Source organism: Nomascus leucogenys, chromosome 2 (genome assembly GCF_006542625.1).
Source record: "Nomascus leucogenys isolate Asia chromosome 2, Asia_NLE_v1, whole genome shotgun sequence".
NCBI classification, from domain to species: domain Eukaryota; kingdom Metazoa; phylum Chordata; class Mammalia; order Primates; family Hylobatidae; genus Nomascus; species Nomascus leucogenys.
The window spans coordinates 88,116,862-88,143,218 of record NC_044382.1 but is presented as its reverse complement, the minus strand read 5'-3'; the positions used below and the strand labels follow the sequence as shown (position 1 = coordinate 88,143,218).

Below are 26,357 nucleotides of genomic sequence, written 5' to 3'. Positions count from 1 at the left end.
GGCATGGACACTTTCTGAAAATGCCACTGTGACTCTAAGTGGTCTGTTTCTGTTCTACAGTGAGATGCTGGAGCTCTGCGGTGGGGACGCTGGCTGACTGGTGGCTTTGGGGATCGACATCTTCAGGGAGATTGGGTGGGATGCCAGCTGTGTCGTGTGGCAAACCTTCCCCTCACCCCCAGTACAAACAACATGTGGAGGTCTCTTCTGGGGCCATTTTGTTTTTCCAGCGAGGGTCTTCCAGACCCACTGGGTGGTATGTGCTTGGCCGAGTGCCCTGCCAGAACCAGGCAGGAGAGGGCAGCCAGGAGTCTCACGGCTCTGGCAGCTGACTTAATAAATAACAGAGTCCTCCAGTGTTCCGTGTTACCTTCAACCTCCTCTTGTTCCTGCTGGTTGAGTCCAGATCTTCTCCGGCTCATTTTGTCCAGAAAATGAACTCTAGTGTCTTCAGTGGGAAGGGAGGGCACGGAAGAGGGGAAGGGGCTAACTGCTCCTGCTTCGAACTTTCCACCAGTCCCTTTTTTCAACTTTGTCCTTCAACCCCACCTTCCAAAGAACACAGTGCCTTTGGAATGCTGGGCCGCAGGGCTGCACTCGCCTCCAGTCTGCTAAGTCATTTCCCCTTCATGCATCCATCACTTTCTCCCCTTTGTTCTTTGTCTCTCTGCTGCCATGTTAGGGCCTTAGGAGGGAGTATCAAGAAAAGCATGTTTTAATCAACTGTATTTAACTCCAAGTTGTTTTGTGTTCATTATATTTTTAGAATAGTTTGATTCTTTTTTTTTTTAATAGAGATGGGTTCTCGCCACGTTGCCCAGGCTGGTCTCGAACTTCTGGGCTCAGGTGATCCACCTTGGCCTCCGAAAGTGCTGGGATCACAGGTGAGAGCCATCAGTGATTGTTTAGGATGCAGTTCCACAGAAAGCCAGTCAGAAAATAGAAATTCCACATTCTTCAATTGCACCCAGTTCTACAAAGAGCAGACATGAAGGTGGGGATTTTTCTTTGTTTTTATTGTTAAAGTGTTCCCTATTGAATAACATTCATTTTGTGACATGTGAATGAAACAATTCCCATTTCTTTTATATAAGGACATGTAGATGATTACTGATGCTTTTTCAGACCTGTCCAAGAGCATAAATTTTAGCCTCAGAGGTTTTTGCTTCTAAATTACTCAGATCTTTGTAGTCCTTTGTGAATAATTTTGGCATCACATCTTTAGGAGAACAATAATAGCCGACACTTACATAATGTGCCAGGCACTCTTCTATGCACTTTATTTATTTTTATTTATTTTTTGTTTTTTCACTTTTTTATCTTTTATTTTCTGAGACGGAGTCTAGCTCTGTTGACAGGCTGGAGTGCAATGGCACAATCTCGGCTCACTGCAAGCTCCGCCTCCCAGGTTCACGTGATTCTCCTGCCTCAGCCTCCTAAGTAGCTGGGATTACAGGCGTGTGCCACCACGCCCGGCTAATTTTTGTATTTTTAGTAGAGACGGGGTTTCACCATGTTGGTCAGGCTGGTCTCGAACTCCTGACCTCGTGATCCACCCGCCTCAGCCTCCCAAAGTGCTGGGATTACAGGTGTGAGCCACCACACCCTGCCTATGCACTTTAAATATACTCACTTAACCCATACAGTAACCATGAGGTAGATCTCATTACTGCCTTCAATTTACAGATGAATGAGAAGAAGCCGAGAAGTGACTTGCCCAGCCTCACACAGCTAGTAGGCAGCACCAGAGCCCTTGCTCTTAACCACTGTGTCATGCTATTTTGAAGCAGCTTTTTTCAAATTAACTTGAAAAAATGCAAACCCACTTCTCAAAGGAGAACATTTAAAATGTTAAAATACCTAGGGCAGGAGAGTTTACAAAACATACACACACACAAAGCCAATTAAAGGGAGCAGAGAACTGTGTAACCCAGAAGTCTGAGATGAATTGGCTTTTTCAATGGAGCACTAAATTTAGCTCGTAATTCTTGCCAGCTAATAAAAAAAAGTGAAGCATGTTAGATTATATGGTTCTCATTGTTTTGGAGAGCAAGAACACTAATTATTTTGTGGAAAAAAAAACTTTTTGGCAACTAAATTCCAGAAGTAATTTCTAGAATTTTAATAAAATAAAAAGCCCTGTGTTAGAGGTTTTAAAAAACTTTTTATATTGTGAAATGTAATACTTATTTAGAAAAATGTGTAAACATCAATGTACAGGTTACTGAGTTATTGTAAATTAAACCTCACAACCTGCCAGGCGCAGTGGCTCACGCCTGTAATCCCAGCACTTTGGAGGCCAAGGTGGGTGGATCACGAAGTCAGGTGTTCGAGACCAGCCTGCCCTACATAGTGAAACCCCGACTCTACTAAAAATACAAAAAAATAGCTGGGCATGGTGGCAGGCGCCTGTAATCCCAGCTACTCAGGAGGCTGAGGCAGGAAAACTGCTTGAACCTGGGAGGCGGAGGTTGCGGTGAGCCGAAATCACGCCACTGCGCTTTAGCCCGGGCGACAGTGTGAGACTCCGTCTCAAAACAAAATGAAACAAAACACCTCACAACCATCCTGGCCCATAAATAGAAACGTGACAGCCCCACAGATGTCCATGGTGTGTCCCGTTCCCGGTCATAAAGCTCTCCTCTCCTGCAAAGGTGACCACTATTTTGATTTGTTTATGGTCATCACCCCCTTGCTTTTCTTTATAGTTTTATTGCCTGAATAGTACTCCTAAAACACTACAGTTTAGTATTGCCTATTTCGAAACTTTACATGACTGGAATCATATTTTATATACTCTCTTCAGCTCCTTTTGCTCAACTTTGTGTCAGTGAGATTCATCCAAATTGTTGCATGTAGCTGTATTCGTTTTGCTCTATCTTACTCCATTGTGTCACTAGATTACATTTTAGGAATATACCACAATTTGCCCATTCACCTGTTGATGGACATTTGGGTTATTTTAGTTGCTGGCTATTGAGAATCATGCTGCTATAAACATTCTTGCCTATGTCTCCCAGTTTAGGCATACACATATTTCAGCTGCATAAGGAAGTGTTGGGCCACAGAGTGAGCGTATATTGAACTTTTGTAGATAATGCCTACCAGCTTTCCAAATAGTTGTTCCAGTGTATATGACCATCAGTAGTCTATGAACGTTGTTTTCCAAATACTTGTCCACACTTAAAATTGTCAATCTTTAAAATTTTAACCAGTCTTGAGGGTTAAATTTGGTTTTATTTTTTTGTTACTTTTTTGTATGCACATTTGGCCATTTGTATTTCTTCTTTTATGAGTTGCCTACTCAAGTCTCATGCCCATGTTTCCACTGCATTGTCTTCTTTCCATTGATTTGTTAACTTTTCAAAACAATGATACTAATATATAGAAATTCAGTTGATATTTATGTATGTATTTATTTATTGACACAGAGTCTTGCTCTGTTGCCCAGGCTGAAGGGCAGTGGCATGATCTTGGCTCACTGCAACCTCCACCTCCTTGGTTCAAGCAGCTCTCCTGCCTCAGCCTCCCAAGTAGCTGGGATTACAGGCGACTGCCACCACACCTGGCTAATTTTTGTGTTTTTAGTAGAGACAGGGTTTCACCATGTTGGCCAGGTTGGTCTCAAACTCCTGACCTCAAGTGATCTGCCCACCTTGACCTTCCAAAGTGCCGGGATTACAGGCGTGAACCACTGTGCCCAGGCTCAGTTGATATTTAATTTTATTACATTTAAAAATAAAAAATAATTTTATTAAGCAACCTCACTAAACCTCTTAATCCTAGTAATTTATCTATGGATACTCTTGGATTTTCTACATACATAGCCATTATACCTGCCCCCCAAATGTCCATTTCTCTGTCTTTCCCTCCAATCCTTATGCCTTTTATATATTTCTTGCCTAACTGCAATGTTAGTACCTCTAACACGATGGTGAAACAAAATAGTGACAGAGGGCACCCTTGTTCTTTGCCTCAATCTCAAAGGAGGCTATACTACCTGGTAGTGCACGAGCCCTCTTCATTTGCCACAAAAGAAGAGAAAGATTGGTGCAGTCTTGGACTTTCCTATCTCAGGCTGAAAGCGATGCACATTATTTGCTTTTTCATCCCACCGGGTAGAATTAGTTCCAAGGCTCTTCTATCAGCAACGGTGCTAGCAGATGCAGGGGGAAGTTGATGGGATATCTGGTGAGGAGGCTCTGCCACACAAGAGGCCAACATAGAGGATAATGGGGGAATTACTTGAGGAAGAGCAGGAAGTCCTCTGTGAGGAGCTGGCATCTCAGTGGAAGGCTCAATGATGATGCATTAGCTTCCAGGGCTGCTGTAACAAAGGGCACAGGCTGGCTGGCTTACACAACAGGAATCCCTGTCTCACTGTTCTGGAAGTCAGAGGTCCAAAATCAAGTTGTCAACAGGATTGGTTCCTTCTAAGGGCTGTGAGGGAGGGATCTGTTCCAGGCCTCTCTCCTTGGCTTATGGATCACCTCTTCTTTTGTCTCTTCCTTCTTCTATAAATGTGTCCGAATTTCCATTTCCATAAAGACATCAGTCATATTAGATTAGTGTCTACCTTAATGACCTCACTTTAACTTGACTATCTCTGTAAAGACTCTGTATCTCCAAATAAGGACATGTTTTGAGGTACTAGGGGTTACAACTTGAATGTATGAATTTTGGGAGACACCAAGTTGGCCATACTTACAAAAGGGAGGGAGGTGAACAATTCTAGGGAGAGGGCGGAGTTTGCGCACAGGTCCTAAGGTGAGAAAGAGATTACACATGTGGCTGGAGCCCGGTAAGCAGTGGGGTGGATGGCAGGGGCCAAATCACATCTCCTTGTAGTTTATGGGTAGGAAATTTATGGCTTTATTCTAACTGCAGTGGAAATTGGAGAGCTTTATGCAGGGGAGAGACATGATCTCAGCATGCTGTGGGTGTAGAATGAGTTGCAGGCAGACAAGAGTAGCCGTGGGAAGACAGGGCAGGAAGCCAGTGAAGCATCTAGTGGATAGATGAAGTAGGCTGGGACCCAAGGGTGGCAGGGGACAGAGAAAGAAGTGAGTGTGTGCCAGGTGTATATTAGAGTTAGATATGACAGGAGTTGGAGAATTGGATGGGAGCCGGGAAGTGAGGTTGAGAAAGGTATCAAGGATAACTTCTAAATTCTGAAAGGCGCAGAACTGGAGGAATTGTGAAAGATGGGGAAAAGTGGGAAAATTTGGGTTCAGGTTTTGATGGTGATAGGGTCAAGGGAACTGTTTTGGGCATGTTATATTTCAGATATGTGTGAGGCTTCCAAAGAAAGAGGTCACTAGGCAGCTGAACACATAGGGACCTGCGTACGTACAGTGAACTGAGAAGAGGCGAGGACATGGAGTCATGATGAGAGAGACGTTATCTGGAACCATGGGAAAGAGTAACTAGGCACAGAGGGAAAAGTTATGAAAGAAGCCTAGAAATACTTAGATATTTTTTGTTTCAACCATCCATGAAAGCCAAATCATCACGCTTCTATGTAACGGAGTGAAAGCATGACTGGGGTTGAGATAATGCTGAAGTACTGCCTTCTGATAAGTCAACTTGATGCAATGACAAAAGTTCGATAACGGTAGGCAAAGTTAGAACTGACGTTAGAAAACCTTTCAGCAAGTGCTGGGTCACAATAAATGTTTGGTTGCATTTTCTGACAACTGTTGGAAGTTCCAGAGTTAATCCTGTGTTTCAGAAATTGTGGGACTGACCCACGAGCTTGTTGCACAGGTAAGCCATCCTGTTTCTGAAAAGAGGTGGGTCACAAAGTGGCCTGTAGGGAAGACCAAATAATTCCTCTAAAAGGATATTTGAGCCACCAGAGTAACTTGAATACTTACTTAAATAAGATCCCAGAAGTTTCGGTCTTTAAGCATGAAAAAGATCATTTTGGTCTAAAACATGGAATGTTGTTGCCACCTGGACTACTTCATCTCAGAGAACCATTGCACGGCATCTGTATAATGTAATTTTGAATACATATATAATGTCACATGTCCTAGGCATATCAGAAAATAATATGCCTAAAGGCCGGGCGCGGTGGCTCATGCTTGTAATCCCAGCACTTTGGGAGACCGAGGCGGGCGGATCACGAGGTCAGGAGATCGAGACCACAGTGAAACCCCGTCTCTACTAAAAATACAAAAAATTTAGCCGGGCGTGGTGGCGGGCGCCTGTGGTCCCAGCTACTCGGAGAGGCTGAGGCAGGAGAATGGCGTGAACCCGGGAGGTGGAGCTTGCAGTGAGCCGAGACTGCACCACTGCACTCCAGCCTGGGTGACAGAGCGAGACTCTGTCTCAAAAAAAAAAAAAAAAAAAAATAATAATAATAATATGCCTAAGATGGCTAGATTGTAAGTTCCCCTCCCTCCCCTTACTCCTCTCCCATGACTTTAGAGGTGATCTACTTAATGGCATTTATTCATCTGGCTTAAATATACACTTACACACTGTACAATATCTGCGAAACAATTCACAGTAGGGTTTCTTATTTTTTATTTTTTTTATTTTTTGAGATGGAGTCTCACTCTGTTGCCCAGGCTGGAGTGCAGTGGTATGATCTCAGCTCACTGCAACCTCCGCCTCCAGGGTTCAAGCGGTTCTCCAGCCTCAGCCTCCTGAGTAGCTGGGATTACAGGCACATGCCACTGTGCCTGGCTAATTCTTGCATTTTTTAGTAGAGATGGGGTTTCGCCACGTTGGCCAGGCTGGTCTCAAACTCCTGACCTCAAGTGATTGGCTCACCTCGGCCTCCCAGAGTGCTGGGGTTACAGGTGTGAACCACTGCACCCAGCCTATAAAAAGTTTTAAGAATAACCATATGATTAATTCCTGCTATACTTCCCTTCCATTGAAAAACGTTTACAAACAATATAAGGTTTCTTGTGGAGTTTTCCAATCTCTCACCAGTCTTTTATTACACGAAACATCTGTTGATGCACTTGGGGATGAATAACCTTTCAATTGTTCTTGGTATTAAACAGTTCTTTCTGACAGCAATTGGCCAGTATATTTAATTGCTTAAGGCTTTTCCTCAAAACCATATTTTCCTCATAAGCTTGCAATGACTTGGTAAAATCATTATTGCACATTTCAATATAAAGGGCTCCAGATCACCAGAGGAATATGGCAAGACATTTACTGAGGATGGAAAGAGATCAGACTGGCTGTGGTCACTGGAATGTTCTAGCTCTGAAAGCATGTAAGTAGAAATTCCTGAGACTAAGGGAAAATTTCATATACTACAGTTTTCAAGTTATCACTGGAAGTGAGACAAACAACTGCTGAGGCATTGGTGGGGATATATGTTTCTTTTCTTCTTTTCTGTTCTTTTTTTGAGATTTTGATCTATTTGATCTGAGTGTGTAACTTTATAAACATTTATCTGGCTTTTTTTTTTTTTGAGACAGAATTTTGCTCTGTCGCCCAGTGGTGCGATCTTGGCTCACTGCAACCTCCACCTCCCAGGTTCCAGCAATTCTTCTGCCTCAGCCTCCCAAATAGCTGGGATTCCAGGCATGCACCACCATGCCTGGCTAATATTTGTATTTTTAGTATTTTTAGTAGAGATGGGGTTTCACCATGTTGGCCAGGCTGGTCTCAAACTCCTGACCTCGTAATCTGCCCGACTTGACCTCCCTAAGTGCTGGGATTACAGGTGTGAGCCACCACGCCCAGCTGGGATGTGTGTTTCTGACTCTCCCTGCAGAAACTACGTTGTGGGGACAGGGTCCCAAATCTGGATGGGGGCCAGTGGTTGAGCCCAAAACACTTCTGGTTGCCTCTGAAAAGATTTGGACTTAATTGCCTTTTTTCTGTGACTGAATTTCAATTTTACTTGAAGTCACATCTTGATGCCTTTTATCCTTTTGTTCTATCCTTCCTGAACATTTTTATTGACCAAGAGTTTCTATAATCCATCTCAAAAAACTCAAGTCCAGTTTTAGCCTAGAATCAAGAACTCTTCTCAAAACACTCTGAACTTAGAAGGCTGAGCACTAGTTGGACCTTACAGGTTAAGAGTGAAGTTGACAATGCCATGGGGAGTCATGGAGAAGCTTTGAGGCATAGCTCTCTGCCATTTCATAGTTGTCTCCTTGGACAATTTCATCACCAGCTGCTTTTCTCCTCCTTCAAATGAGGATTAGTAACATTCATAGAATTTTTGTGATTAAACAATTCCTTTCCCATCTTAGCTTTCTTATTCTTATACTTTTAATGCTCTGATTAAGAACATAGGGAGGGTCAGACACATACTGCCCATGTGCTGTCCACGTTAATACTCAATGGGTAGAAGTGAGACATCATTGAGATAGGGAAGAGAGGCATTTCAGGCAGACATGTGCAGTTGGAAAGAATGGGATGAGCAAGTGAAATGCAGATACTGGGGGAAAAGGATTGGAAAGGAGACCAATGTATATCCACAAAAAGCCCTGTAGCATCGGCACATTTCTCTTAGCCAGTGTGGAGACAGGAAGTATAGGATGCTACTGAATGCAGGGCAAGGACTGGCCATGCAAGTAGTGACAGGGAAGAGCTTGAAATCAGAAAGATGCTCAATGAATCGAATATATGAAATCATTCACAGCGACAGTCAAGAGCAGATTGAGGTGGCAGGAGTGAAGGAAAAAGGTAAAAGGAAGATGTGGTTAGATGATAGATGAATTAATAGGCCAGGTTACGCAGTTGACAATTAGCCAAGTTCAGAGAATCATGACAGCACACAACTCGTGAGCAAAAGGATCTTGTGAATGGGCAAGTTTCTTGGTAGAGACCTGAAAATGTTAACAGTGAAGAACAAAGTTCCTGGTGAGCAAGCATTGAGTTCTCTGTGGAAGGGTAGTCTCTTATGTATCCATGTAGTAACCTGGCAGAGGGATAGAGGACTAGGAAATATGGTTAAACTTTGTTATCAATCCATTTAACAACGGGAATATAATTGCATGTTGGTATGTTTGCACCAAAGGATTTTAAACATCTCCAAATAGCTCCCTGTGCCAAAGAATTCACAAGGTTTTCAGCCAGCTTATAGAACTCGGCAAGGTCAGGATAATGGACAGAGTCACAAATGACTAGGAAATTTCAGTGAGGCCTGTATTTCCAAAACAGGGTTTCACCTGTCTTAGTAAAGGTGAATAACCTGAGACATTATGCAGTAAGTCCTTTCCTAAGCCAACTGTATCATGGTTTCACAAAGATTATTCTAAAGTCCTGTACCTAAGTTTAATTCAAGAGGTAGATGTTATTCTATCAGTTTGGCTAAAGTTCCTCTATTGAGCCCATTCTTCAAGCTGTCTAGTCATCAGAAAACTCTGGTTGGTTTCACATTTACATCTGTAGAGAGAATACACATTAGAAGGCCCTTCCTTGAAAGAAAGTTCTCATATCTTATTACCTAATCCAGGAGCTGGAAGAAAGTTTCAAAGCCCATCCTGTTAAAACCATCATTTTTTTTTTTCTTTTTATGAGACAGCGTCTCGCTCTGCCACCCAGGCTGGAGTGCAGTGGCGCAATCTTGGCTCACTCCAACCTGACTCCAGGGCTCAAGTAATCCTCCCACCCCACCCTCCTTGAGTAGCTGGGACCACAGGCGTGCACCACCAGGGCCTGGCTAATTTTTGTGTTATTCGTAGTGCTGGGGTTTCACCATGAAGGCTAGGCTGGTCTCAAACTCCTGAGCTCAGGTGATCAGCCCACCTCAGCTCCCCAAGTGTTGGGATTACAGGCATGAGCCATCATGTCCAGCCAACCCATCATTTTGTAAATGACTACATCCAGGCACATACCTTCTTGGTTCACGGTACAGGCTGTTCAAGGGGCTTGGCTAATGTCAAAAAGAAACAAATTAGTCATGTAGGGACTAGACAGTCATGATAATTTGTAAATTGGCAACAAAAGTTTCATTAACTAAGGGGACAAAAACTGGTCAGGATTGCCCAGGGTAGAGATGGGAACTGGAGCCCTTCCAGATTCCCTTCCTTTGGGAACTAAGTCCCTTAAAGCACTGGTCCCCAACCTTTTTGGCACCAGGGACTGGTTTTGTGGAAGACAATTTTTCGACAGGACAGGGCTGGAGTGGGGAGTGGTTTTGGGACGAAACTATTCTACCTCAGCTCATCAGGTATTAGTCTTATAAGGAGCACGCAACCTAGATGACTCACATGCACAGTTCACAACAGGGTTCATGCTCCTATGAGAACCTAATGCCCCTGCTGATATGACAGGAGGCAGAGCTCAGGTGGTAATGCCCACTAGCCGCTACTCACCTCCTGCTGTGTGGCCCGGGTCCTAACAGGATATGGACTGGTACAGGTCTGCGGCCCAGGGATTGAGGACCCCTGCCTTAAAGGACTTGAATGTGTGCTGTGTGTTATGGGGGCCATATCAAGTCAACATCAGGTAAGGCTATCTGCTGTGCTCTAGTTAATCTAGTTCCATGTTTCAGTGTAAAGGCTAATCCCTGCCTCTCCCCATCCCCATTTAAAAATTTTCCAATTTGGAAGTCAGCACTTCCAAACTTTGTGAATATTTACAAACAATGAGAAAGTTCATTAATAGCACAAAGAAAGTTGCCATCAAAATACATCACAACAAACAGCGCTCAGGAAGAGGCAGAAATACAGGCATGGATAGTCTCTGGATCCTGTTCTCCATGTTACAACTTGTCATAACAGATATACAGCTTGCTGTGGTCCTTCTATTTGAAATGAAGTGAAAATATGTGCCACTGATATTTTAAACAAACAAAATCAGGTTAATTCAAATAAATATCCTTTATTAAAGAAAAAGAGGAATATTGTTAAAAGCACCAAAACTGTAGGTTGTTACATTGCATGTACAACAAGAGAAAGGTGATTGATTGCAATACTTGGTGTACAAGTACTTAACTCTGAAGTCATGAGTGTAAAAAACATGAAATGCAAAGCAAGCAATACAATTACAATGCAGGAAAGTTGCACTAAAGAGCAAAAGGCAACAGTCAAAACGATTACTGGAGATTTCATGGTATTGCTATAAATGCTTGCTTAGTTTTTCCTCTGTACTTTTAATACTCTAGAATATTAATTGAACATATTTAAGTATTGTAAATTTGCAAGAGCTGGCATTTACAATACGCTGTGCACACTGTCCATTTAACGTAATGGTACTACAGCCATCCTTACAAGCCACGCACAATGTGCTAGTGTTTTGCTTCTACCTTTTATAATATTGCACAAAGCTAGAAAATGGTGAATGAGTTTTCCATTAAAATTTTCATTTACCCAGAACTGATAAAAATCATGTCAGTCTTCTTAGCCCTAACGGGCAATTAATTATTCATGCAAAATAATCTGCAGCCTTCCATTTTTCATTAACTACATATTATGGTCTGCACACTTGGAAAGACATATAATACAATGAGAAATTCAATGAAACAATGGAGATTCTGTCAAAGTTAAGTCAGAAGTCATTATATGGGTAGCATCATTTACCCCTCTTGGTTCACAAATGAAGGGAAAATGCCACCTAGTGATTATGCAGACTTCTTAAAACCAATATAATTAGTATTGGGAAAAGCTGGGATAATTTGTTACACCCTTTGATAGCTACCCATAGAACATGCAAGTAAAAAAAAAATCCCCAAATTTCCCTTGTTAAAACTGAACTCTGTAACCAACATCCATACCTTGTGTTTTCATCTACACATCACTTTTCAAGGTCTTTCCTACCCATCAACAACTCCCCCAAATTTAGCCACTCTTAGTGTGCCTAATTAAAAACAAAAAACACCAGCAAAAAACAAAATTTTCCCTTAACCCGCAAAACAAATGACTGCTTTGAGATTCAGTGTGAAATAACATTCATCAGTTATTTAACAAGTCAACCTCAGAGGTATTTTCTGTACATGTACCTTACAGTGGCATAATGTCTCTGCAAAAGGGAAGAGACAGTATAAATTTGGAATTCAATCAATTAAATCCTACAATTGCGAAGTTGTACATTTACTGCGGGCAAAACATAGAAAACTTTACAATAAACACATCTTGGGAATAACCCAATGGGGAAACTTTTCATACATTCACACACACAAACGCACACACTCACCGAATCCAGACTCCCTCCCGCCTTTCCAAACCCTTTGCTTACATAACATAGTTTAGGCAACAATATAAACTCACTTTGTAGGAAAACTTTTAAGTTACACTATATCGGATAAAAAATACCATTGCTTCATTTTACAAAGCAATTAAGCAGTTACCCTTCTTAATGTGCTTTAACTAAAGAGCACTTTGCAGCAAAGTTCAGAAATAACTACTGAATTGTTCAGTAGCACTAAATAGACGCAACATGCTCTAACAGTAAGGTGCTTCCACTTTCTCACCCCTTTTCCATCTGAAATAAATCTTGCTGGTCACTCCTCTAACCATAGCTCTTTTTCTATGTTAAGCAGTAAGTGGGAAATAGAATCTGTTTAAAATGCACACTTAATTTTATGTTATCATTTACATTTAGTGCAATAATTAGGTAAAACTTAAGGTTTCTGCTTTCATTATCAAATGGCTGCATTTTAACAATGTGTCTGCAATAGTTTTGAAATGTCTTACAGCTGTTCATTTTTTACAAGTAACCTGGTGAAGAGTATGAAATTTCAACTCCCTGATAGAGCCCTTAAGGACCCAATAGTACTTTTTACACATTGGTATCTGATGTTGTTTGTAAAAGCTGAAAAAAGAAAACCCAAAAAATCTTGTATTTAGTGAACGAAAAGCTTTGCCTAGGCTAAAAGCATTGACTTAAATTTATACCAACATACTCATGTGACTGTAACTTAAAAATGGTGTCTTAGGGAATGTGTAAAATTAAATTGTATTAATTGTATACTGATCCCATTCCAAACAGACAGAATGCTGCCCATTAGTTTTTGTTTAACTGACTTAAGAGTTTTAATTCTTAGTGTCTACTATGGCCCAAGTACGCTTTGCAACTTGACACACATTCTGTGATATAAAGTGGCCATGTGTTACCAACTATTACTACATAGTTCAACTTTGTGGAAACAATTTTTTTTCCTTATTACATAGAGTAAGTGAAAGTGCTGAAAATAATTTTCTGGTTTCCTGTTATAAGAAAAGCTCTACATTTCTATTCCCACTATCATAGCTGTGTCTAGGAGTCTCCTTTTAAAAAATGCATTACAGAAATATTTCAGTTCCACAATGAAGAATTAAGGAATGATTGTTTTTATGCTGCTCACAAACTCAGTAAGCCAATACAAGCAAAACCATTCTTCATCTTTTAAAAAATCCTCTTTAGCCAGGCATTCCTCATATTGCTGTAATATACACAATGATTTTAAATAATTAAGAATACCTTTCCTACACATGCTACATTGGTTATAATTTTGGTTGCATTAGGAGCCATTTGAAATTGACAGTCAAGTGGGCAGTAACATTAATCTCAAAATGTCCCAAACTCATTTACTTGTTTTCCCTATTTTAAATGCATTGCAGTTGAGACTAGATTGGCAAATTAACTTATAAATTGATTCAGCATAAGCAAACAGCTGTTTGTGGATACAGAAATCATATATTAACAGAAGTGTGTCAAATATTTTGAAGCATAATATTTGACATAAAAAGTACGGGCGAGTTTGAAACTGTAAATGTGAGCATCTACAAGTACCATCATAACTAAATATACACATATTTAGTATTAAGGCCTAAGATCCTCATTTTATTAGGGGCAAGAAGAAAAAAGGACATTTAACCAGGCTTACATAATTTTGGTTGGGTTCTGAAGCTACTTTAAAATTGACAGGTGGGTTCCACTGGTAATGTCATCTTGATGGACAAGTAGACCCTAGATATTTGAAATTATTTTATTATTATTTGTGAGTAACTCCAAAGGTTTTTGACCTGCAGTCATCTGAAATTTTGTAGAAGTAGGAACCTGCACCTTAAGGCAAGGAAATGGATGTGTTGGAAAGTTATTTACAAGACAATGGGCATAGCTAGCTGCCAACAATACTCTGCTTTAACCTCCTTCTCTTCCAAGTGTGAGGTGACTCTCATGGGGAACTGTAACAGGATGGGTTGAGAGAGTTGTGGATGCATCCATGAGGCTGAGTGGAGTTCTACACACCCTCCACCCTTTGCTAGAGACTTATTATTACAGCACACCCTGGAAGACAGACCACAGGACATATGTATAAATGAGTCTATTTTATAGTGGAATCCCAAAAGTAAAAGGGTAGCAAATTCCCTCTCAAGATATGAATGTTCCAGGTTTTTGGTTAATTTAACACTATATCCATCTGTATTTTAATAAATGAAAAAAAGTGAACAAGCACCCAAAGAACTGGATATATGAAGTGTTGACACATGGGTACGTAAAAACTGGATAGCATAAAATTGATACCTGATTTTGTAAAGGTTTCAAAATTTGCTTTAACTTTTTTTCAAATATATTAATATAACCAATCACTCTCTTGGTTAAGAAATATGCTTTAATATTTTACCAAGGGCAAATAGGACACTATCACCACCCCCATGCTGTTGAAGTTTCCATATTACATCTGTATTTCTAATCTTTCCAGGCAAGATGTGGGAATAGTGTGGGAACTAAAACCAATGTATTATGAAGATGCTACAGATCCTAGTCTCATCAATAAATGTATTACTAACAAACATTTAAATAAAAGATTTTGTCAGGCTGGGCACAGAGGCTCATGCCTGTAATCCTAGCACTTCAGCAGGCCGAGGCTGGCAGGTTGCTTGAGTCCAGGAGTTCAAGACCAGCGTGGGCAACATGGCAAAACCCTGTCTCTATAAAAAATACAAAAATTAGCTGGGGCATGGTGGCATGTGCCTGCTTTGTTTTGAAATAATAAAAAAATTTTGTCTTACATAACCTGTTGCCAGAAAATTTTCTCCCTAATTATTTTTAAGAAAACACTTTAAAATAACAAAGGTGTGAGCATTTCTTTTTTTCTCCAGGAATACCAATTCATATACACTGGGCTTTTGCTCCAGTACTCCTTTCTGGGTTTAGGCCAGATAATTGTCTTAAAAGAAATAAAGTTATTTTTGGTATTTTAGTTCTTAGCTCCCTCCACAGAAAGGCGAAGATCTGTCTTATGCAGAATTATATGTACAGGGTATTGCACACTGAGTCCAATGATCTACACATATTCAAGCCCACAGCAATCCCGCTGAAAATCCGGAACACATAAATGTGTCCTTCAGGACTCCATCACAGCCAAAATCAGCACCTAAAGCTGTGTATAAGTTTAAAATTTTAGTGACTATAACAAAGGCATTCTCCCAAAATTCCATTCAGTGCATGTGAAGATGGTGAAATGCCAGCCACGGAGACTTGTCTCTACTTTCTATCTTTGTAGAGCACATGCTTTTCACTGTGGAGCATAAAAATAAAAACTTAAAATGGTGGTTTGTAAAAAGAGTTAAGATCTGCATCCCTATTATTGAATCTTGATTTTTGATTCTCAAGAGGAAAATCATGTCGGTCATAGCAATCAAGCAATAATTCAAACAAAATAAAAATAATTCGAAATATTATCAAAGTATTGCCTTCCATAAACAAGGATGCACATAAAATTCAAACTATTATAAATTCAAGAAATATGAAGAGTGATTTAAAAGCATGGAATCTTCAAAACCTTACAAAGTATAAGACTCCTAAAAATATGCCATGTTAAATGTATCATGTTGTGAACATATTAATAGATGTATCTCCATAAATGCAGCTTTTCAGATGTTGCTGAACATCTTTATGAAAAATCCTTTGGAAATAGTAATGTGGACATTTTAGGTGTATTTCCATCTGATTTTAATGCCTGACTTACAGCTATCATGATAAACTTTCTCAGAGTATCACAGTATTTAATATAAGCTGATATGGAAGAAGCTATTTTTTCAGATGACTTTTCAGTGCACTGAAAGATGGTTCTCAAAGCAGTCCCAATAGAGCTCACAGTAGATCTCTGTCAACTCAGTGTTCTTCCAACTTACAGCAAGCCCTAGCTTAACTGGCCATTACAAGGATGTAAATATGTGGATGGAAGGAGAATGTGCTTAAAAAACAGAAATCTCCAGAAGGCCTTTTCTTCATTGCAGTCAGGAACATTGCACATGTAAAATTCATGTTAACCATCATCTATTGGAACGACTGGAAAGTGATAACCTGCCAATTGTGCTTCCTTTCTTCACACCACTGAACCAATGCACTTTGGATCTAATGTTATCCAACTGAGGAACCAAGTGCTTAAACTGTTATTTTCCAAAAGAATCAGAACCAATCTTGAATGATAGTTTTCTTCTGTTATGTCACCTGTTTACAAACAAAATAATACAGACCATTAAAAAAAGATGACCCTTTAAAGATACAGTGTATTTACGTTCCCTCAAAAAGTGTAAAAAAGACATTTTTTTACAAAAGGCCATGACTGTATTCTTAAAGCAGTAAAAATGAAACCAAAATAATCTAAATACAGATTTTGATCACTTTTAAAAGACTATTAGATTTTCATTGTTATTATTTTTACTCTAACACTGTATCAAAACTATATACTAAAAAGGTAAATTCAAGCTAAACTATTTGCCCCATAAACTGCTAGCAGAGTAAGAACAATTAAATGGTATCTTCAAAATGCAGTAGAAACTGTTTTTGTTAGACTAACATTTAGAGGACAGGATTAATACCAGTCTTTAAATGGATACTTCGCCCAGGCATTTTATTGAAAAGTGTTGTGCTTAAGATCTATGGGGCTTACCCAAAGCACAAAAGCATTTATATAAAAGACATACTCATCAGATAAAAGCTGACAGGAACATGAATAAAGTACCAACTTAATACAGTTCTGCATTTTCTAATACTGTAGCTACATGTGGCTAATAAGCACTTGATATGTGTCTAGTGTGACTGATTTAGTTTGATTTAAAAATCTAAAACAATAAATAGTATTTTTCCATTAAATACAATTTTACTATTTTGGTAGGACATTTCTCATTAAGTATCAGATACTTAGCATTCAAATTGAGATGTGCTACTAGTATATATAAAACATACACTGAATTTTGAAGACTTAGTGTGGAAAAAAAAAGAAATAGAAAGCAATGTCCTAAGTTTTTAATGTTGATTATGTATTGAAGGATACTACTTTGGCTATGTTGTGTCAAATAAAATATTACAAACATCAGTTTCACGTTTCTTTTCATTTTTGATGTGACTATTGGACATTTTAAAATTACATGTCTCAAACTATATTTCATTTGAACTGCATTGCTAGTTACTTTAGAAGACTCCTAACAGGGGCCCCCCACAGTGGCTCACGCCTGTAATCCCAACACTTTGGGAGGCTGAGGAGGGTGGATCAGTTGAGGTCAGGAGTTCGAGACCAGTCTGGCCAACATGGTGAAACCCCTCTCTACTAAAACTTCAAAAAAATTAGCTGGGCATGGTGGTGCGCCTGTAATCCCAGCTTGAACCCGGGAGATGGAGATTGCAGTGAGCCAATACAGAGCCACTGCACTCCAGCCTGGCTGACACAGTGAGACTCCATCTCAAAAAAAAAAAAAAAAAAAAAAAAAAAGAAAGAAAAAAAAGAAAGAAAAAAAAGTCTCTCACAGGAAACAAACTAGAAGCTTATTTATTTATTGAGACAGGTTTCCTCCTGCCTCAGCCTCCCAAGTAGCTGGGAGTACAGGTGTGAGCCACCACGCCCAGCTACTTTTTGTATTTTTAGTGGAGATGTGTTTTGTCATGTTGCCCAGGCTAGTCTTGAATTCCTGGGCTCAAGTCATCCACCCACCCCCAGCCTCCCCAAGTACTGCAGAATTACAGGCCTGAAACTTATTTTAAAGTTCATGCCCAGCCTGAAATTTATTTTAAATCTCTATGTAATTACACACATTTTAAGAAATTTCCTTGAGCATGACTATGGCTATCTCTGGAAATAGAAGAGTTTCAGAGGGGAACAAACAAGGAAGAAAAAGGGACCTTCATTACCTACTTTATGAATATTCAATAAATTAGCTCTTAAAAGTATGTAAGTACATTAATGACAAAATCTATAATCAAGAAATCTGGGCAGGCACAGTGGCTCACACCTGTAATCCCAGCACTTAGGAAGGCAGAAGCAGGTGGATCACCTGAGATCAGGAGTTCAAGACCAGCCTGGCCAACATGGTGAAACCCCATCTCTACAAAAATTAGCTGGGAGTGGAAACACGCGCCTATAATCCCAGCTACTCGCGAGGCTGAGGCAGGAGAATCGCTTGAATCACAAGGCACAGGTTGCAGTGAGTTGAGATCACACCACTGCACTCCAGCTTGGGCAACAAGAGTGAAACTCCGTCTCGAAGAAAGAAAAAAAGAAAAAAAAAAGGAATCTAATAAATTAATGGGAAATACAAATTGCGGTAAAGCCTTTTTAGCCATTTGTAGATAAAAAGTTCACAGCCTTTTAGTCTCCACGATCACAAAGTAGTGATACATAGCTACTTCACCACTGCCTAATCAGTCCATACTAGTCTATGGTTTGCTTCTGGGGTAGCACACATTTAGTAAAGGGAGACTGCAAACTTCCAAGCTCATATATTTTCTAAGTGTTTCACTGTTTCTCTCTCAACATTGTACCACATATTCCAGCCATCAACCATCTCCCACACCCCCGAAAAAAGTTTTAAGCAATTTTCAAAGTGTATACACCATGCACCATGTTCTTAACATCTGATACTAAGGCTAAATTAGTAGCCAGAAGCTATGAGTAACATCCCAGCCACTTGAGTGTACAAAATGCTGATGCAATGTCTAGGGTTAGGCAGGATATGGTGGGATGGGAGGAGACAGACAAGGATAGGCTGACTTGAGCAGATGCTGGTGTGCTGTGAATGGGCCACTGTGGACCATCTGTAATGAAAGAGCTAAACACACATTTATGTGAAGGTCCAGCTGTGGAATTAGTCAGTGCAAAGATGGTGGTTTTAGGCACAAGCTTAAGCAGCTTCCTGAGAAGCTACAGCAGAAGGAGACAACAGATGGTAGCAGGAACTGTAAAGTGGGAGACAACCTACAAATATCCACTATGGAAAAGATTCCCAGTTAGACACACCTGAGAGTCTAGACATTCACACACTGATATGCATCTCTCTCTCTCTCTCTCTCTCTCTCTCTCTCTCTCTCTATATATATATATATATATATATATTCCTTTACAAAGCATAGTGGACATATGTACAAGCAAAAATAACTCAAAGTTACTTTGGGACCCAAAAACAGTAAGTCATACAAAGTGATTGTTACATGTAACTGTATACATAATAGGAAAAAAAGCAGGATAATGCTACTAATGAATGTTGGCTGAATCATGTTGAATGTAATATTACCCTTTTTAAGTTACTGATTGATGCAGATGCTGATTGGGGGGGTAGAGTGGAGAGGTACTACAGGAATATTTACCTAATGAACCCATACCCAAAGGAACAGGTGAAACTGCTTTCAGTAATATTTTACCTAACATAACTAATACAATCTTTCAATAAGTAATCAATTGTTTAAAAACTGATATACATTACATTTTTGTATTATGTCTTCAAAATCTAGATGTGTACTTGCATATACATTAGATCTACTCAGAATTCTTTTTTTTGGGCCAGGCATGGTGGCTCACACCTGTAATCCCAGCACTTTGGGAGGCTGAGGTGGGTTTGTTATTTGAGGTCAGGAGTTCGAGACCAGCCTGGCCAAGATGGTGAAACCCTATCTCTACTAAAAATACAAAAAAAAAAAAAATGAGCCGGGTGTCATGGCAGGCGCCTGTAATCCCAGCTACTCAGGAGGCTGAGGCACAAGATTCACTTGAACCCAGGAGGTGGAGCTTGCAGTGAGATTGCGTCACTGCACGCCAGCCTGGGTGAGAGAGTGAGACTCTGTCAAAAAAAGAATTTTTTTTTCTTTGTTGTTCTACTCAGAATTCTTAAGTCAAGGACAGAATGTCCATTTTTAATAAGCTCCCCAAGTTAATTTTTATGATAAAACATGTTTTAATAATTATTATGCTAATCGGGGCAACCATAGGGAGACCCTGTCTCTACAAAGAAATTAAAAAATTAGCCCGGCATGGTGGCACGTGTCTGGAGTCCCAGCTACTTGGAATGCTTGATCCCAGAAGGTTGAGGCTGCAGTGAGCCATGAATGTGCCACTGCACTCCAGCCTGAGCAACAGAGGGAGACTCTGTCTCTAAAATAAAAAAAGAAATTCAACAAAAATAATTCACAGGGCTAACGCATGAATTAATTATTCCTTTACTTATTCCCTTCTAGGACTCACGTCTTCCCTACGTTGGTGAATGTCTGAAGCCTAGAGAAACATATTCCATCAAGAAAGAATAATAATTAATAGAACATGTTTGTATACTCTATAAATTTTATACAAATTACAACATTTCAGTTACCATCATTATAAATTTGATACACTGTTTAATTTATACCATGTTATCTTTACTGTTTCTATATATTTGGTGTAATCTGTGCCATGTTACTCTATAATTAGCTTATTAAAATGTAGTAGACTATAGCTCTCTATTATATTAGGAGAATGCTACATGTGTAACCAAAGAGAATCTTAATATGTACAGGAGTATTCATTAGATATGTAGATAATTTTTATATATTAATGATACCTGCAAATTTGTCTAGATAATACAGTAACTGTGACAATAAGTTTTTTAAGGGTTTAGAAAGTTAAATAACCAGACAATGCAACAATTTTTCCAGACTGATCTTAGAAAACTCCTTTGAGGTCAGCTAACATGACCTCAAAATTCAGTGTGCATAACAGTTTGTTACTGAAATACTTTGTCAGAAAAGCCTTTTCATTAAAAAAAAAAATTGACTGATTGGTTTGTTTTTACAGACAGGGGTATCGCTATATTGCCCAGGCCGGATTTGAATGCCTGGGCTCAAGAGATCCTCATGCCTCAACCTCTGAGTAACTGGGACTACAGAAGTGAACCACTGAACCGGGAAAGCCTTTTTTTTTTTTTTTTTTTTTTTAGACTGAGTCTCACTCTGTTGCCCAGGGCAGTGGCACAATCTCAGCTCACTGCAACCTCCACCTCCTGGGTTCAAGCGATTCTCTTGCCTCAGCCTTCCGAGTAGTTGGGATTACAGATGCCCGCCACCACACCCGGCTAATTTTTATATTTTTAGTAGAGAAGAGGTTTCACCATGTTGGCCAGGCTAGTCTTGAACTCCTGACCTCAAGTGATCTGCCTGCTTCAGCCTCCCAAAGTGCTAGGACTACAGGTGTGAGCCACCGTGCCAGGCCCTTTTCTGTTTTTTTTAGGGCAAGAATGAGACTGTCACTTTACTTGCAATTACAGCTGTATGGCAGAAATTTTTAATGAGGACATTTTTAAAAATAGTATTTACATAGCAATAATCATTAAAAAGTTATCTTAAGTTTCTAGAAACTACAGAATTAAGTAAAACCTGAAGTTCACAAATTTGTGATCCATGCTAAAATTGGGCTATAAAACAAACGATATGCCTCAGGCTCAATAAAAAATACCCCAAACCTCATCATCCGATATAAAACCTGTATTACTGAATGCAACTAAAGACAATAAGGCCGTTTACTTGTTAGTTCTCCCAGTCTGTGCAAGGCAAAGCCTCCTCTTCATCCTCTGACTCTGGGGATGCTTCTTTAATTCTTCTAAGAGCTTCATGGATGCTCCGTGTTAGAGGGTCTGTATCGGGTAGAAGTGTGAAGGATTCTCTCAAAACATCCTTCTGTACCTTCTTCAATTTTACCCCTTTCCTTATTTGTGCCAAGATATTATTACTATCATCTTCATCAGGAAAAGGAGGCAGAGTTCGCTGTTCAACCTTTTTCAGATGAAAACTACCACGCTTCAAGGAGGCTAGCACCTCATCCATGGGTGAGCTCACTTTGGAAAATGAAACAGAACAGTATTACAGTTAGGACTGCACTTAATTAGAATGAAACTATATAACCTCTACTGTTTGCAACTGTGAAAGCACAGGAAGCTGAAACACCATCTGCAAAATGGATCATGAAATGTGTGCAGAAGCTGATCAGAACACAAGGGATCCTAATTATCCTTCTTTTTAGAAAATCCCAAGACCCAATCCATGGTGGATACTATTGGTATTCTTATCATTTCCTACATGAGAGAAGTGACCAGATTGGGAAGTGGGAGGTGGTCTTAGTAGTATTATGGGTGTGATTCCCAAAGGATTTCCATATTGCAGTTGCTCCACCCAAATTCAGAGTGATTGGGTTACACATTTTATTTTTAAAAATTACATTTTTGTTCATTATGGAGACTGTGCTTTTTCATTTAGTTGTTTTACATGTGAAATCCTACTCAGATTACATCAAGAAATGTTTTATAGAATGGTCCTTCAGGTTAAAATGTAATATACAAGTAATATGTAACATTTATATAATGTTCTCCCCATGCAAAATGCAAATTCCTTAAAGGCAAAAGGCAAGGGTTATTCTCTGCTCTTTTTAGAAATGATTTTATTTGTGCTTGAATCTCTCATAACAAAAAAAGTTAGAAAAAAAATAGTAACCTTATTGAGGCACATCTGTCACGTTGTAAGTTGAACAGATTACTCCCTATTCTTTTGTGCTTCTTTATACAAATACACAAAAGTCTTCAACAAATGTATGAACAAATGTTACATGATCTTGCCAATGTCTTCCCTGTGGTGACAGTCCTTACCAGATATCTTACCCTTTCTGATATGAGTAATTTTTTAAAAAATCTCAGGTTTAAAATCAAAATTTTTTCCCTAACACAAAAGGAGCCACCCATTATAAATTACCAAACATGTATGTATCACTTTAGAAGATCTGTTTTTAAAACATGCCTGGCTGGGCGCGGTGGCTCACACTTGTAATCCCAGCACTTTGGGAGGCCGAGGCAGGCGGATCACGAAGTCAGGAGATTGAGACCACAGTGAAACCCCATCTCTACTAAAAATACAAAAAATTAGCCGGGGGTGGTGGCGGGCGCCTGTAGTCCCAGCTACTTGGGAAGCTGAGGCAGGAGAATGGCGTGAACCTAGCAGGTGGAGCTTGCAGTGAGCCGAGATTGCGCCACTGTACTCCAGCCTGGGCGACAGAGCGAGACTCCTCAAAAAAAAAAAAAAAAAAAAAAAAAAAACAAAAACAAAAAACATGCCTAACAGCTCAAGAGGGCATACATTTCTGTGTACTTTATGCATTTGTGGATGTGGGTTACTAAGAATTCTCCTCTAGTGTGACTTTGAAAACCTGTTTACTATCAAATAATGTTCAAAAATAAAGTGTTTTAAGCTTTGCAACGTCAAAAAATATAGTTTTTTATTATGTCTGATGTCATGCAACAGATGGACCATGAAAATATCTTGACATACCTCTCCTCCTCTGCAAACCTTCAGCAGTCTTTCTGAGCTTCTTCCGTGCACTGACCAGCTGGCTGCTGTCAAAGAGGTGTGCTGAGGGGGCACTGGCTGACTTTGGGATCCTCTTCTCATTCCCCTCCTTTCTAGGCAGATCTTTCTCCAGTGTCTCTGGGCCACTGTCCTTAGCAACAGGCAGAGGTGGTGGTGGTGGGGGAGGGGGAGGAGGTGGGGGAGGTGGTGGTGTTGGAGGAAGAGGGGATGGGAGTGGATTTATGGTAACAGAACATGGTTCGAGGTTGTTATTCAAAAGTGGAAGAGACATAGGGGGAGGCAGTTCAGAGGTAACACCACTGAGAGGTAATGAGGTGGCTTCAAGTTGTGTTAATGAAGTATCTTCAAGTTGTACAAGGCTCTGGGGTTCTGTTGTCTGTGATGGCCCACGCTTGACTCTTCCTTCTCCCACCTCTTCAGTTTTCTCTTCTACCTGTAACACACTTGGTAGAGAGTCACAATGATCCTCTCGGAGAACAGGACTTGTTGCACCTTTTCTTCTTGCATGAGCTAGTCGTAATCTGGTTGATTTAAGTATGACTTGCCCAGGATACCTCTAAAATATCAGAAGTTATTGGAACTGGTTAAATGTTATTGAAACAATTTATGAGCACATGCCTATTTATTTTCTCCTTCAAATAAAAGATGTTATGTGGCCGGGTGTGGTGGCTCACGCCTGTAATCCCAGCACTTTGGGAGGCCGAGGTGGGTGGATCATCTGAGATCAGGAGTTTGAGACCAGCCTGGCCAACATGGTGAAACCCCGTCTCTACTAAAAATACAAAAATTAGCTGGGTGTGGTGGTGGGCACCTGTAGTTCCAGCTACTCGGGAGGCTGAGGCAGGAGAACTGCTTGAACCCGGGAGGTGGAAGTTGCAGTGAGCCAAGATTGTGCCACTGCACTCCAGCCTGAGTGACAGAGCGAGATTCCATCTCAAAAATGTTATGTTGGCTTATTGGTTATTTCACCCTTAAAGTTATACAGAAAATCTGAAAGTACCTAATAGCTTACAAACAATTATGAATTTATTATTTGCCTATCAAATCCACAGTTCAAATATTAAAAATTATGATTAAAAAATATTTTTAGTGAATAAAACTACTAAACGTATAAAACAAATAGCATGTAAAATGCAAAACATAAATGATGTCAAATGTATAAACACTACTGGTATGCAAAAAGTTTCCTATGTTTTCAAATGCACACACAAGAAAATTAAAATATTCTTTAACAGGTTACTTGGCATTTTTAAAAAGCTCCAACAACTATATATCCATTTTATGACAGAATGAAGAGAGAATTACATTTTTTGAAGTACTTACTGGTAGAACTCTTATACATATTTTACCATGGTAAGACTTTTTTTTTTTTTTTTGAGACAGTGTCTCACTCTGTTGCCCAGACTGGAGTGCAGTGGTGCGATCACAGCTCACTGCAGCCATGACTTCCCTGGCTCAGGTAATCCTCCCACTTCAGCCACCCAAATGGCCAGAACCACAGGCATGTTCCACCATGCCAGGCTAATTTGTATAGAGACAGGGTTTCGCCATGTTACCCAGGCTGGTCTTGAACTCCCTGGCTCAAGCAATTCACCTGCCTCAGCCTCATAAAGTGCTGGGATTACAGGCGTGAGCCACATTTACTTAATAACAAGGCTTATCTCCCCTGCCTCGCCTCCTTTTTTTCCCCGCTGTAACACTTGTTCAAAAGCCTACTTCACCTATAAAGTGATCCCTCAGCATGCATAACTGAAGTAAGGCTCCAGAGTACTTTAAAAATGAGAACTGTGAGATTTCAGCACAGTTCTGAGGAGATGTGTGGATACTGTGGTATCAGTGTGTGGTCATGGCTTACCCTGACAAGAGAACTGCTGAAGCATTTCTCAAATATGCTGCTCCCCCCACCTCTAATTCTGCTAATGGTCATTTGATGTATTACCACCACAGGTTGATGTATGTGGAATAAATAACAAGTTGATGCTTCAGCTGGATAGTCAGTTGTGATTTAACTAATTTTTTAAACTCAAGAGGAATCTAGGTTTCCCAGAGGCCCTGACCATTCCTCTTATACTACTGAAGCTGTGGGTCAAAGGTCACAAGAATACTAATTTGGAAAACCACCAGAGTAAATGGAGCCATGCCATCAAAACAATTTTAAAAAGGACTTCCATGGTTATAACAGTTTATAAATAAGGGAAAACCAAGTTTTTCCCACAAAGAAATCCTACGGGTGTATATGTAGCTCTATTTTTTAAAAAATGAAAAACAATAAATGGACCATTACTTTTAATACCTGTTTAAATGTTCGAAGTCTATCCAGTGTTCTCTGTCTCTCTTGGCTAACCCAGGCACTTTTTCTTTCTTCTTCATCATGTAATTTTTCTCTCTTCTGGTAAAAAATTAATAATAATTCCATTATGCTGTGTCCCAATTTTTATCATTAATAGGAAAAAAGATGAGAAGTTATCCTAAGGTGGGCCAAAGGGGATGATTCATTGAACAAAATTTTTTATAGCATGAAACATGAAATATTTTTAATACACAGTTTTAGTGTAAAATACTTCTAGTGGCTGTATTATGCTAACTTAAATGTCGATGGCTTTAAAAAACAAAATCAGCAACCAGCCAGACACGGTGGCTCACACCTATAATCCTAGCACTTTGGGAGGCTGAGGCGGGTGGATCACTTCAGGTCAGGGGTTCAAGACCAGTCAGGCCAACATGGTGAAACCCTGTCTCTACCCAAAATACAAAAATTAGCCAGGTGTGGTGATGCATGCCTGTAATCCCAGCTACTTGGGAGGCTGAGGAAGGAGAATCGCTTGAACCTGGGAGGCGGAGGTTCCAGTTGG

At 40.0% G+C, this 26,357-nt stretch overlaps 1 protein-coding gene across 1 annotated transcript in view; it reads right to left on the bottom strand.

Moving 5' to 3' along the window:
• Window positions 1–21,312: 21,312 nt before the first annotated feature.
• Window positions 21,313–26,357, bottom strand: part of JMY (junction mediating and regulatory protein, p53 cofactor) — an 81,434-nt gene continuing 76,389 nt past the window's right edge. Inside the window, exons 8-10 of the mRNA XM_030800534.1 lie at window positions 25,799–25,894; window positions 23,467–24,061; window positions 21,313–21,986 (exon numbers count right to left, since the gene is read on the bottom strand). Of these exons, the coding sequence (XP_030656394.1) occupies window positions 21,679–21,986; window positions 23,467–24,061; window positions 25,799–25,894 (999 nt within the window). The 3' untranslated portion in view covers window positions 21,313–21,678. The remainder of the gene's footprint in view (window positions 21,987–23,466; window positions 24,062–25,798; window positions 25,895–26,357) is intronic.